General features: G+C 37.8%; 1 protein-coding gene across 1 annotated transcript in view; it reads left to right on the plus strand.

Moving 5' to 3' along the window:
• The window catches only part of SLC7A6 (solute carrier family 7 (amino acid transporter light chain, y+L system), member 6), a 32064-nt gene that overhangs the window by 115 nt on the left and 19303 nt on the right, over nt 1-12646 (plus strand). The window contains exons 2-4 of the mRNA XM_010584664.1: nt 6239-6811; nt 10095-10220; nt 12035-12179. Of these exons, the coding sequence (XP_010582966.1) occupies nt 6280-6811; nt 10095-10220; nt 12035-12179 (803 nt within the window). The 5' untranslated portion in view covers nt 6239-6279. The remainder of the gene's footprint in view (nt 1-6238; nt 6812-10094; nt 10221-12034; nt 12180-12646) is intronic.

Raw genomic sequence — 12646 nt, forward strand, 5'->3', positions numbered from 1 at the left:
CCGCGGCGAGACGCGGTCTGCCTCCCACCTCGGAGGGAGGCTGCCGGGGCGACGAGGAGCCCGGCTCGGCGCAGGGGGCTGCCGGCGGCGCAGCCTGCGCCGTGCGCGGAGGGTTCCGGCGCGTCTCCGCGCCGTCGCCTCCCCTGCAGCAGCCGGGGCCGGCGGCGTTGGCGAGCCGGGCCGGCTGCAGGTGTGCAGGGTGGCAGTGCGACAAATGCCGTGGATTTGGTTGGGTTTTTTTTTTAAATGGGTGCCTCAGTGGCAGCACCTGCGGGTGTCTCAGCCCTGACAGCCCCGGGAGGGAAGCGGCTGCCCAGCGCTAGGCGGCTGGGCAGCCGCTTCCCTCCGGGGGCTGTCGAGGAGGCGCGAAATATGTCTGAACCTCGCTTATTTTATAAAGGACGACAGGGTGACCACCGCCTGGGGAGGGAGGAGCGGCCACCGAGGGGCGAAGTGACCCCAAATCCTCCCTCCTGCGGCGCGACGGCGGGAGCCTGACGGCCGGTCTCCTCACGCCGTTCCCGCCGGCGACAGCCCGTCATGTCGTGCGTATCCCGACTTGAGGGTGGTTTTCTGGAGCCACGTGTTTTATTTAATTTGGCAGCAGGCGGGTATGAGGGTTGGTACTCAGGTCGGGTTATAACAGGATGTTTTTTGGTGGTGGGTGCCTGTAATCTAACTGCTCTGTTCACTAGCGATCGCAGGGAACTGAAGTGGGTTTAGTACTGCCTTCAGGCGAGCATGTCTTTGCTTACTGGTGTTTGGTAGTGATTTTGATTATGTGGTTTTTTAAGTGACATGTATGAAATGCAGTCTGATTAGGTGTGACTGAGTTACAGCTAAGAGTGCACATGGGTATGGATTTGTAGGTAAGCGTGTGCCTTCTGACCTTACTTTTCCTCTTTTTGAGAGGTTCCCACTTCTGTGCCCCAGCATAAAAGATAAGATAAATTGTTTTAACAAACTCTATTGTTGTCCCTTTTGTCTTTACCTGGGGCTTGTTGTATAAATATCACCAGATGTTCCTCTCATTGCAGCTGCTTCATGCACTCCCAGCCTCACTTTTGTCTAAATCAAGACTGTCTACCACAAAGTCCCTTGTTGTGAGCTTGCTTCTGTTTTTTCCCTTTGAAATATAAAAATAAATTAGAAGTGTGAAGGATATAGTGGCATGTTATTTTCCACTTGTAGCTAGCACAGTTCCCTAACTTTGAAGTTACTTGGTTTGAAATCTAGGTTAATATGACTTAGGTGGATTTGCCTAGGATTGGTACTTCAGGAAATTTTGAAAAGTTTCTGAGACATTGTAACTGAATATCTGTTTGTGAGCTGATTATAGGTCTTTCCCTCATTTAATGTTCATAGTCTTATTCAGGATTTGGCTGAACATGAGGATAGTATATGTATTTGCTGAGCATCTCTTGTTCAGCTGTGTCACAGGTCTGTATAGTCAGGGCTTACTGCCATCACTGATACACTAACAAGTGAATAATTGACATAGTAACTTCTCTTTCATACCTTTTTACATGATAAACACACCTTGTCCTTTTTTAAAAAATGGATGTTGCAACCAATTCTATTCGATCAAAGGTTTATGTTGTTTTTTATAACACTAAAGATGTTTTAAAGTTGTGTTTGCATATGTGAGCACAAAAGAGTTGGTTGAACAGATTAGATCTTTACATTGGGAATTGCTTTTGTTGCAAGGGCTTCCTGTCTGCTAACTGTATGTATGGCAGGGAAGTGATTCTTCTCTCTCCAGAAACAAGAAAAATGCATACTAGACAAACTCTAAGCCTTTCCCACTTAAATGTTCAGACTATGAGGTTCCTAAATATATACATTGCAAGGAATAGGCATTTCTGGGACTTAACAGCCTTTGCTCTGTTGGTGCTTAACTCCCTGAAGACTTTCATGCTGTTTGCCTGTGTAGGGCGATCTTGACTCTTACCCTAAGGGCCAATCATTGTGTTCAGAAATAGGAGTTTTACAGCTGGTATATGTGAATAGTCTAAGTATATATGTAAAGTTATGTTACAACAAAAGCTGGTTTATGCAATCAAGACAACTGTGGAAGACAGAGGCAAGAACACTATAAATCTTTGCTAATGAGCAGTTATTGTACAAGAGTATAGCAAAAGGTAGTAAGCTTTTAGCAGTTTGGTATTTCACATTGGTCATTAACCCACTTTCACCCAAAATTGAACAAATGACAGGTCAGCTGCTGCCCTGCTGAGTGGGAGAGAGGGGATCTTGGCAGATGGTTCCTCTTTCCCTCCTCTTGAAGGGGGGACACCCTGTAATGCAGTGTTAGTACTTTGCTAACTGCATATTAACCTTCATTAGCTCCTTTGGGTACACAGCCAAAGTTTGATAGGCCTTATCAGAATATATATTTTTGGTGAGACAATGAAGGGATCCTAGTTCCAGGTCGCTCTGTCCTGATTTTGTATTAAAGATTTCTGTATCAACAGCAGTGTCATTTCAGTAAAAAAATCTTACGCATATCAGCAAAAAGATTCCTCACAGCTGCCATGATCAGCACAAAAAGCGTTTAAGGCTTTGTATTGCACAAGGGTGAGCAATGAGGAAATCCATGTGTTAGCTTGGGTGAAGGCGTAAGCCTGCATTAGCCATAGCAGTCCTGTGGCAAGACTTTGGCAGCATTAGAGATCATTCCAACAGTGGTTTTAGCTGCAGTATTGTAGGACTGTTGTATGGTAGAAAATACATACTATTTGTCTCTGGTTCTTCTCTTCCAAGCCTGTCTTCTCTTTCCACAGAAGTAATGTCTTGTGACAGAATCATGAATTATAATACATGTGTTTTTTTCTCTATATTGCTAATCTTGACGTAGCTTCAGTTTTCTCTAGTCCCTGCTGTCCCTCTTCCTTTGTAGGTTTTGTTTTTTAGTTGGTCAAAGCTGCTGAGTTTAGTTTCAGTTAAGATTAAGTGAATTGCTTGTAGGAAAAAACCTGCCAATAGTTATGTTTCTGCCATAGAGGTGGTGTAATAAGACACGTGACTTAGGGAAATAAGCAATTCCTGCCCTGAAGGCTTTAAGGATACAAAACAAACAAGGATAGAGAAGAGAATGAAATGCCAAATCTTGAGTGAGCTGTTGCACACAGCTTCATACAAATCCTAGTTGTCAGCAGATACCTGAAGTTGGGAATAACAAAAGCAGACTCAGAGTGGGAGAAAGAGTTTGGGGGGACAAAACAAGCTAGGTTGAGAGATACTGTGGTTGTTCTTTCCTGGGTAGAGTAGGGCAAGAAACAGTCAAGGTCATCAGTGACAAAATTGTATAGAACTGCAGCCACATGCTGCTAATTGACCTGCAGGCATTTGAACAGTCACAGGGTCTGTAGTTACAGGTAATTAAATGTACTTCTGAACTTCAGACCATGAGGTAAATCACGGTGACTCTTAGTGCAAAACTGCCTGTGTATGAATACATCAGATTTTATTTGATTTGAGTGATTCAATTAATTTGAATCAAATCAAATCATCAAAATGCCCAAGTATTCAAAGTAATGTTTATGCTTCTGACCAAGTCGTACTTTCCATGAAGAAACGGGAATGATGACTAGGACAAGTGCAGGAAGAAATCATAAAGCTGTGTAGTTATCACTAAAATGATGTTTTATATCCATGAGTCAATTCTTAACACATTACTCAGTTTTATCCTTTAGCTGGAAGGGCTGAGAATTAACATGGAATATTTTCAAACTGGCAGTCAGATGTCATAATAATAGCTGTAGTATTCTTATTTTTTCCACTGACATTTGTTCAGAGTGATTTGCCTTCTGAAATAGATTTGCAACTACTGTCCAAGTCAAAATAAATGAAAAGACTAAATTTGGAGTTGAATGTTATTTTTACGGGTCACAAGTGTTCTTTAAATGCACTTCTTATGGTCAGATTAGTCATGAAGACATCTACTTTGATTATTTGTCCTGCTGTTTTACACTTTTATGCTTTCTGATGATTGCATCATAATTGCAATTGATTATTATAATAATTTATATTCATTTATACAGTAATAACTGAACTTTCTTGTAAGGCAAACCAAATAATCTTACAAGCTCATAGGCCACATGTCTTTTTGAACACTTAGCTCTATTACACCAATAACAGAAAATCAGCTAGTATGTGGTTGGAAACGAATTTGGCACAAAATAGATGGAAGAGTAAATAACAAGGAGAACTGGTAACAACTGGTGAGATTAATTTACTTTTGTTTTCCTTTGCCATTTTGGGCACACTCACCTGTAGAGACTGTATGGATCCCTCTCTCCTAATGAGTTTAATTTTGTTGGGAGATGCCTCGTTATAACACTCCGGCTTTTAAGTTCTGAAATAGCAGAGTTTATTTTCTGGAAGGTTAAAAATTTTTAGTCTAATTAAAAGTGTGAAATTTGATGGCTTGTAATGTATGTGTGACACTAGATAAGATGTTGACTCATGTATAAATGATAAAATATATATTTAGTAATTAACCATCTTTAAAGTATTTCTTTGAAATATTGATGGGAAAATTAATCAGAAGGCATCCGACTAAACAGATAGCTGATTTCTTTTTGCATGATTTAAAATAACATAGTCTCTATTTTAACGTGAAAAAAGCCAGAAGATTTCATGAGTTGGAGATGAATGATGTAATGTGTTTCAGTAAATGGTTTGTACTCCATTTCAGTAGAATCTACTTTTTTATTGATTGAAAATATTCTTTATCATTTTTACATATTTAAAACTATTCTAGTTCAGGGATGTCACGTCAGGATTTCTGTACTGTAGTATACAGGTGTTGGCTTTATAATAAAGGAAGAGTATGAGTATTAAGTTTTCCCTCCAGAAAGCTGTACCTCTAACTGCATGAGCAAAACCTTGTATGTTTGTATGTCACTAGATGCATAGATACATATGTAGTTTGGGTGATTGCATACTGACCTTGCAAAATCCCCATACTCAGGGTTTTTGTTCTCTTAGTTGACAAGTTTACTGTTGGAATAACAAAACCTTTTGTAAAATTAGCGTTACCCCAAAGAAGCACAGAATTCCCCCCCCCCGCTAGATCAGCTGCTTTATTCTAATTGACCCAGACTTTTTAATTTTTCTGTTCTATAGTAAATGCCTGAAGTGTACACAGAGGGTTTAATGAGGGGCAGGGCAAATGAATGGTAGTACATTCTGGTAATTATGTAGGGCCTATTCTTTGTGCAGCTGATTGATAAACTAGTAATCAAAGGTACATTTGCAATTTAAGCTGGTTTCCATACAAGACTGTTCCTTGAATAGAATATTTCTTTCTTGAACTTATATAAAATGGGCCTTATTTAGAATTACTGCTAATTACCAGTATATTCATGTGCTGATAAATTTTTTTAGCAGTAACTTGCTTTTGGAAGGCATGGGAGAATTTCCCGGAGGTTTGAGAAGAAGGTGATTCTTTTCCAAATGGTCAATTCTGAAGCAGAGGAAAATGTTTATTTCATTTCTGTGTTCTTAGGTACTGTTAAATACAGTTGCTAATGGAATAATTTGGATTGAAAGTACTGTGGGTTTTTTCACGTACAGCCTACTCTCTGAGGTAACTCCAAGAAATGAGGCAGTGGGAACTGGGACCGGTTTTGTGGAGGAGGGAGGGAGTGAACTGTAGTATCAGTTAAAAGTCAAGAGTTGGATCAAGGGGATTCTGGAGTAAGTATCTCTTCATATTAACCCTAGGCAAGAGCCCATGCTGTGTTAATAAAATGTGCAACCCTGTTACTAGACCACTTATATCACTTATAACTTACATGTGTTAAGTCCAATAAATTGATTGATTTTTTTAGTACTGAAATAAATCTTATGTTCATGCTTGGTCTTCCTATGCTTGCTTTTCTGTATCACCTCACTTTGCTTCTATCTGTTCTTTCTTCCTTTTCAACACTGGAATCCCTCAATTCTGTCCTTCCTACGTTTTTGTTTTGGTTTGTTTTCATAAAGGTAGAAGTTCCTTTCTCAGCTTAAGTTATAATGGAATTTGTCTCTTGCTCTGTGTATGTTGTTTTTTTAGTTTATTTTAACTATGCATGGATTTACCTTTGTGTAAGGAAACATAAGAAGTAACAAAAAGGGATTTCTCCATTTACATATGTAAATCATAGGGTGAAAAGGTGAAAAGAATATTTGGCAAGAAAATCCCGGGATAAAAAATTTTGTAATGATTTCAGGTGTCTATATTTTGTTTTAGATTGTGATTTGGAGTCTTGGAGAATTCAGAGTCTTTCCACAATGGGAGAAAGGACAGATTGTACGAAGTCACATAGTTCACTGGCTGAATACAGCCCCGTCAGTAAATCAGACAGGACAGATCCAAGTGACAGCTGTGAAATGCAGGATGGAAACCAAAATACAATGCAACTGAAGAAAGAAATATCTTTGATAAATGGGATAAGCCTTATAGTAGGCAACATGATTGGTTCAGGTATCTTTGTCTCTCCCAAAGGAGTTCTCATCTACAGCAAATCTTATGGATTGTCTCTAATAATTTGGGCGATCGGAGGGATTTTTTCAGTCTTTGGAGCTCTCTGCTATGCTGAACTTGGAACCACTATTACAAAGTCAGGAGCCAGCTACGCGTATATCTTGGAGTCTTTTGGGAGCTTCATTGCTTTTATTCGTTTGTGGACCTCACTCCTAATTGTTGAGCCAACTAGTCAGGCGATTATCGCTATCACCTTTGCTAACTATATAGTTCAACCTTTCTTCCCTTCTTGTGATCCTCCATATTTGGCTTGCCGTCTCATAGCAGCTGCTTGTGAATGTAAGTATTTCTTGAAATTTTCTATGCTAATTTTTTTATCCAGGATTAAGTTTTATTAAAACAAATCCTATCAAGTCCCAGAGTTGTTGCATGCTGAATCTGCAATGGTTTGAGTCACAGTGGGGAAAAGAACAATTTCCAGCACATGAATAACTCACAGGTATTCAGCCAGTGAATTACCATTTTCTCATTCAGAAGCAGAACAAGGTATTTAACTCTTCCAAGTTTACTTACATGGCAAAAATGGGGAAAAAGTTTGTTTTCCTGCAGAGAGGTATATTAAATGAAACCTCAAGATACTTTTGGTGTGGTCTAAGAGTTGTTGCAGAATAGCTCTTATGCTATAAATTCTGGTGTAATTTATTTTAAAATAGCTTCTCAATGTGGACATACTTAAGTAATTACTCTGGTAGGGTTTCAAAAGGTCATTCATTCAAGATTATTCTTTATGCTTGTGATTACCTGTAATATCAGTACAACAGTACCTGTTGTAAAGCTGTTTTGAAAAGTGGAAATTTTGTATGCACATAAAGCATTGAAATGTTTTTAATCAGATAGCCAGCTCTGTTAGTCAACATAGAAGAACAACTGTCCACGTGCTTCAAATCAGGACTGTTCTGCTATATCAAGAGAATGAAACTGTATGACTGTACTGTGTGTGTCTTATTTAGTTTTAGGTATTTCCTACTGAAAGTGTTTATATGCATATTTTACATTTACAGTAAACAGTGAAAAATGTATTCCAGAAAGTCTGTCATGTCATGTCCTTCATCATGTACTGATGAGTCGCCATGTGCTGTGGAGCCTGCCATCCCTATTGACATGATGCTTTTATCATAAAGCTAATACGGAACTTGGGTTTTTTTACTGCCAACAATATGCTACAGGGAGGAGATGTGCGGCTCCTAGCTGGTTCCTTTTTGAGGCAACAGGGAATCTGTTGAAATAGCTCTAATGTTCCTTATTACAGTTGTCTATGCAGGACTATAAGAGGGGAAAGAGAGAGAGCAGCAGTGTGTGCTTCAAATATTTGACCTCTAACTAGCTGTGAACATTATAGCTTCTCTTTCCATTTTTGTAAGTTAATTTGTTACTGTTGGAAAAGCACTAATGTGCTGGTTCAGGTCCAGGTAGTGCGAAGAATAATCACAGACTTCTTCCAAAAAATCTGTCAGCTTACTCAGTTCTGTTCCCTCTGTCTCCCTCCTCCCTTCCAAATGTATGTCCACACTTCATTATGACAACTTCAGGAAAGAAATGAAGAACATGTAATGTCACGTTCACATTCCTTAAACAGATACTGTCCCAAGGTATCCTGGCACAGGTTCAGGAGTGTGGGGGAATCTGCTCTTCCATGTAAGGTATCTCACATTTGAGGGGAGTTAGCCCTTCTAAAAAGCAGTTTGTCAAAAAGCAAGAAATTAAGACAAAGTGATTAAATTAAAACAATTATATAGTGGATATAGAAAGACAACGTGATGCCTTCTACACTTGCTGCTAAGAGAGAGGATTTAGCACCTTTTTCTTTAGTGGAGACATGTGACAGCAAGATCACTCTCATGTAGGTGGAACAACTTACTTTAATGGTCCATTTTATGGTTTAAATGGTTGTTCTACCCTGCTCTAGGGGTCAGTGCTGAGACTCTCACCCCTACTCTACAACTTAATATAGCTGGTCCTGTTAAAGCCTACACTTCTCCCTGGCCTGGCAGGGCTGATGTGTGTCCAGTCCTTAGCTCTGGATACAATTAATACTTCATTAATGAAGTTGCTGGGAGTGGAAGTCTGAACATTGGTTAGGTAAGAGATTGTATGTGAGAATGGGTGGGTTTGTTGGAGAGTTTCTTTTTGTTCTTTTTTTTTTTTTTTTTTTAACTGTAGTAATAACAATACTAGATCTAGTGTGAAATCACTCCTAGTGTTACACAGCATTACTTGTCAATCATTTTGGCAAATAGAGGTGGCATCTGGTGCTACAGAATTAAACTTGACAGTTCTCAGGAACTTTAAGTAGGTTAATGATAATTAAGTTGAAGAAAACATGAGAGAGTAATTTTAGTGAGAGAGAGGGAGGGGATATGGCTTATTCAGATTCTTAGCTTTCTTTTTTTTTTTCTTTTAAGATAGCAGAGACAGACTAGCATTTCATCTGAAGTACAGACCAAGCCCTAACTCACTAAAATAAGGAGTTAATAATAATTACTCCCAATGAAAGTTGCTTAAAAAAAGTAAAAAATTAATGGCCAAAATAAACCCTGTGAGCAAATACTCCATAGATAATACTGATCATTAGTACTGAAGAGCAGAGACCAAGCAGAGTTGTTTTTTTCCTGAGGGCTCTTCAGGAGCTGCCAGCAGTCCTGACTTTTGAAATTTGATACAACTGGTTTTTTTTTCCCCTCATCTTGCCAAGCTCAGTGGAGTCTTATTCAGCTATTCCACTTGGCCAGACTGTCTTGTATACTAGTGCCATGCTTTTGAGATCCTTACCTTTCTTTTGTTATCTTTTTAAAATTATTACTTTTCTATTTGGTAACTGTGCTATGTACTTGTGAAATCTGAAAGTCTCATTTCAAGTTCCGTTACAATCTTGTGACATAGGTCTGATACTAATTTATTTTGGGATAGACAGAGAAATATACTCGGAATACTCATTACTTACTACCAGTTCTTTAAAATCCAGATTAATGTTGCATTAGCTGTAAAGCATGTTATTTGGTCAGATCTGTTCTAACCTCTCTTAGTAATACAGTTTAATACAACTGGAAAAGAGTATTGAATCACTTGTGACCATATTCAGTATTGCAAGTACTCCATGGATGTTGAACTCATCCTCAGCCTAACAAGGAAGGATAAAAAAACTTTTCAAAAACTATTTTAATATGTTTACCTAAAGGAATTTCTAGATAATCTTTCATTTATCATAACAATATTGATACATTGAAATGAATTATTTCATGTAATGGTTTCTTTACTTTCAGGATAGTTGCAGAATGCAGCTGATGAGAGGTAGTGTTAGGAAAATGGGCATGTAATCAGAGAAGGTGAAGGTCTTTCCTTCCATCTTTTGAAACAGAGTGTTTAGAACATCTGTTTTCTACTGTTTTGTTGCAACCAGTGTGTTTTCAGTATCAGTATATTTTGCTTAGTTTAACCTAAGTGTAACAGGTAAGTGCATATTTAGATTGTAATTTAAAATCTTTGAAAAATTAGTTAAACTGAGTATTGTTCAAATAGTATTTTAATTTTTCTTTTTTCTTCTCCCCACTTCCCCTCCCCCCAGGTCTTCTAACATTTATAAATTGTGCCTACGTTAAATGGGGAACACGGGTGCAGGATATATTTACTTATGCTAAAGTTACTGCTCTTATTGTCATCATCGTAACCGGACTTGTTAAAATATGCCAGGGTAAGCTTACAAAATTAAAGCAAAGGTTTGTATTTATCAGTTAAACTGAGTAACTGCTTTAAAGACTGTAAAATACCTCTGTATGTGTTATCAAATGCCTCAGTACAGGCATAATATAGCCACTTTGAAAACACCAATAATACCAATGTTAGACATTATCATGATATTATATCATGAGAAGCTATCCTATCTCAGTTGACTTTGAACTGTGTGAAAGAAGGTAACTGATTGCTCAGCAATGTTGAGCAATTTACAGCCTGCAGTATGGAATAATAAAGGAAATGAAAACAGCAAAATACAGAGCTAGCAAAATACGATGGGAGTAGAGGAAGCTGTAAATTTCTGTAAGGAGCATACTACTTTACAGTGAGATCAACTGAATAATATTTTTACAAAATGAATTTTGTGCAAGTCTGGAAGTGACTGAACTTAAAGCAAAAATAGATTTGTAAGAACATGTAAGTAGATTTGTGAAACAGTAGCTCTTTTTTTGCTCAAATCCTGAGTACTGTTATAGCTGTTGAGAATTAGAAAGTTGCTGGGGTTTTGGATTTATGTGTGTTTTGGGTTTTTTTTAATTTGTGTGTGTGTTGGGCCTTGTACCTTCAAGTTAGAAGAATTCTGAACTTAGTTTTGTTCTTAGCCTTTCCTTTTGGGAGAATTTATTAGTGTGTTAGCTTAAAAAAAATTACCCTGCTTTCAAAGCTGCCTTAAAGGTCTTTCCTTGGCAATCTGACAATTTGTGTCCTTTGCTCCAACCGGTTATTGTTGAAAGTCCATGAGCAAGGTAATTATTGTGAATGGAGCGAGAATATGCATATGTGAGCACCTTGCTAGAGTATTTAATCCTTAGCACATCTGCCCATCCCTTGTTCTGTAGATACTGAGCTTGTTCACTACTAACTTCCTTGACATTTGTTTCCCTTCTCAATTTCTCAGTAGTTATTCTGCCTATGTCTGTGCCAAGGGAATAGTAATGTCTGATTAGGATAAAAAGTAGGGAAGAGAAGTAAGTGAAGGCATTTTAGAGGCCTCAAATATTTGCCTGGCCAGTTTTGATGAAGTCTAAATGTTTCACGATGCATAGTACAGGGCATGTTTTGGAGTTACATAGTAACTCACCTTTCTGTATTCAGTGTGTTTTTGTGTGTGTCTGTATATGCAAAATAGTCTGAATATATAAAACGTATTGATGAGCTTGTCTTGATTGGCTTCAAGTCAAAAGATGGCAAAAGTTTGCACAAAAAAAATATGCTTTTTCTCTTAGCTTGGGAAAATTTTATCTCAAGTAACAATAATATTTTATGTTCTGTTAATTATTCTCAGTTTTCTATTTTTAATAGCTAAGACTTAAAACATCCATTTAGGTTTTGGGGTTTTTTTTGTCGTAGTTATCTAAATAAACTGAATCTTTGTTTTCTGTATGGGCGAAATGATTGAAAATTTAAAAAGATATAGAGTGGATTATTTTATAAATATGTATGTTATAAAAAATACCCTTAGCCTGAGTACTGTCATTGACAGTTGTTTGTAGCTTAGTCTGAGCTTAATGTTCCTGAACTTTTTGTACCATTGTGGACAAACTAGGTGTTTAATTATAGAACAGTATCATCCACAGAGCATAATTTTTAGTAGTTTAAATGCTATGTTTATTTTCATGGCTGAATCACAGAGTAGAATTGGCAAAAGGGCTTAATAAGCGCCTTTGAAGGAATTAGGGTTTGTGAGGTTTTTTGTATTTGTGTGCCACATTGAAAAAAATTACTTGCTGTACTTTATTATCCTATACTTCATAGCATCTCTTTCACACGCAGGACATTCATCACACTTTGAGAACTCTTTTGAGGGATCCTCTTTTGATATCGGAGACATTTCCCTCGCACTCTATTCTGCCTTGTTCTCTTACTCTGGTTGGGATACACTCAATTTTGTAACAGAAGAGATCAAAAACCCGGAAAGGTAAACGATTTGAGCTTTCTAAACCTGGGTATTTCCCAAATTGCTTGTTTGTGGCTGTCTTTCACTAACGAGTTCTGAGCTTATACTGAAATGAGTAGAACTGCTCTGCACTTAGATGGTAAGGCTGTGAACAGCCACACTCAAAGATTTACTAGTTTTTAACTCCATTAAAAATGAAAAGAAAAAAAAAAAGAGAAAAAAAAGATAAGTCTAGATGATTGCAGGATGCTGTATTCAGGGCTTGATAAGCTTTCAGTTCAAGATGTTGCTACTGTTTATTGCAATAGGTGTTAATATTGCAGTGAAACAAAGTATAGTCTGTGCTATGTTTATCTGTGCAATAATTCTGATTTCTTATTTAAGAATGTTACCTTTTCCATGAATTTATGCTCTAAAAGTGTGACTGAATAATCTTGTTCAGTTGTGAGTCTGTAAGCAGATACCTTTATGTTAAAAATAGAATCCCA

Source organism: Haliaeetus leucocephalus, unplaced genomic scaffold (assembly GCF_000737465.1).
Source record: "Haliaeetus leucocephalus isolate CR32 unplaced genomic scaffold, Haliaeetus_leucocephalus-4.0 Scaffold92, whole genome shotgun sequence".
In the NCBI taxonomy this organism is placed as follows: domain Eukaryota; kingdom Metazoa; phylum Chordata; class Aves; order Accipitriformes; family Accipitridae; genus Haliaeetus; species Haliaeetus leucocephalus.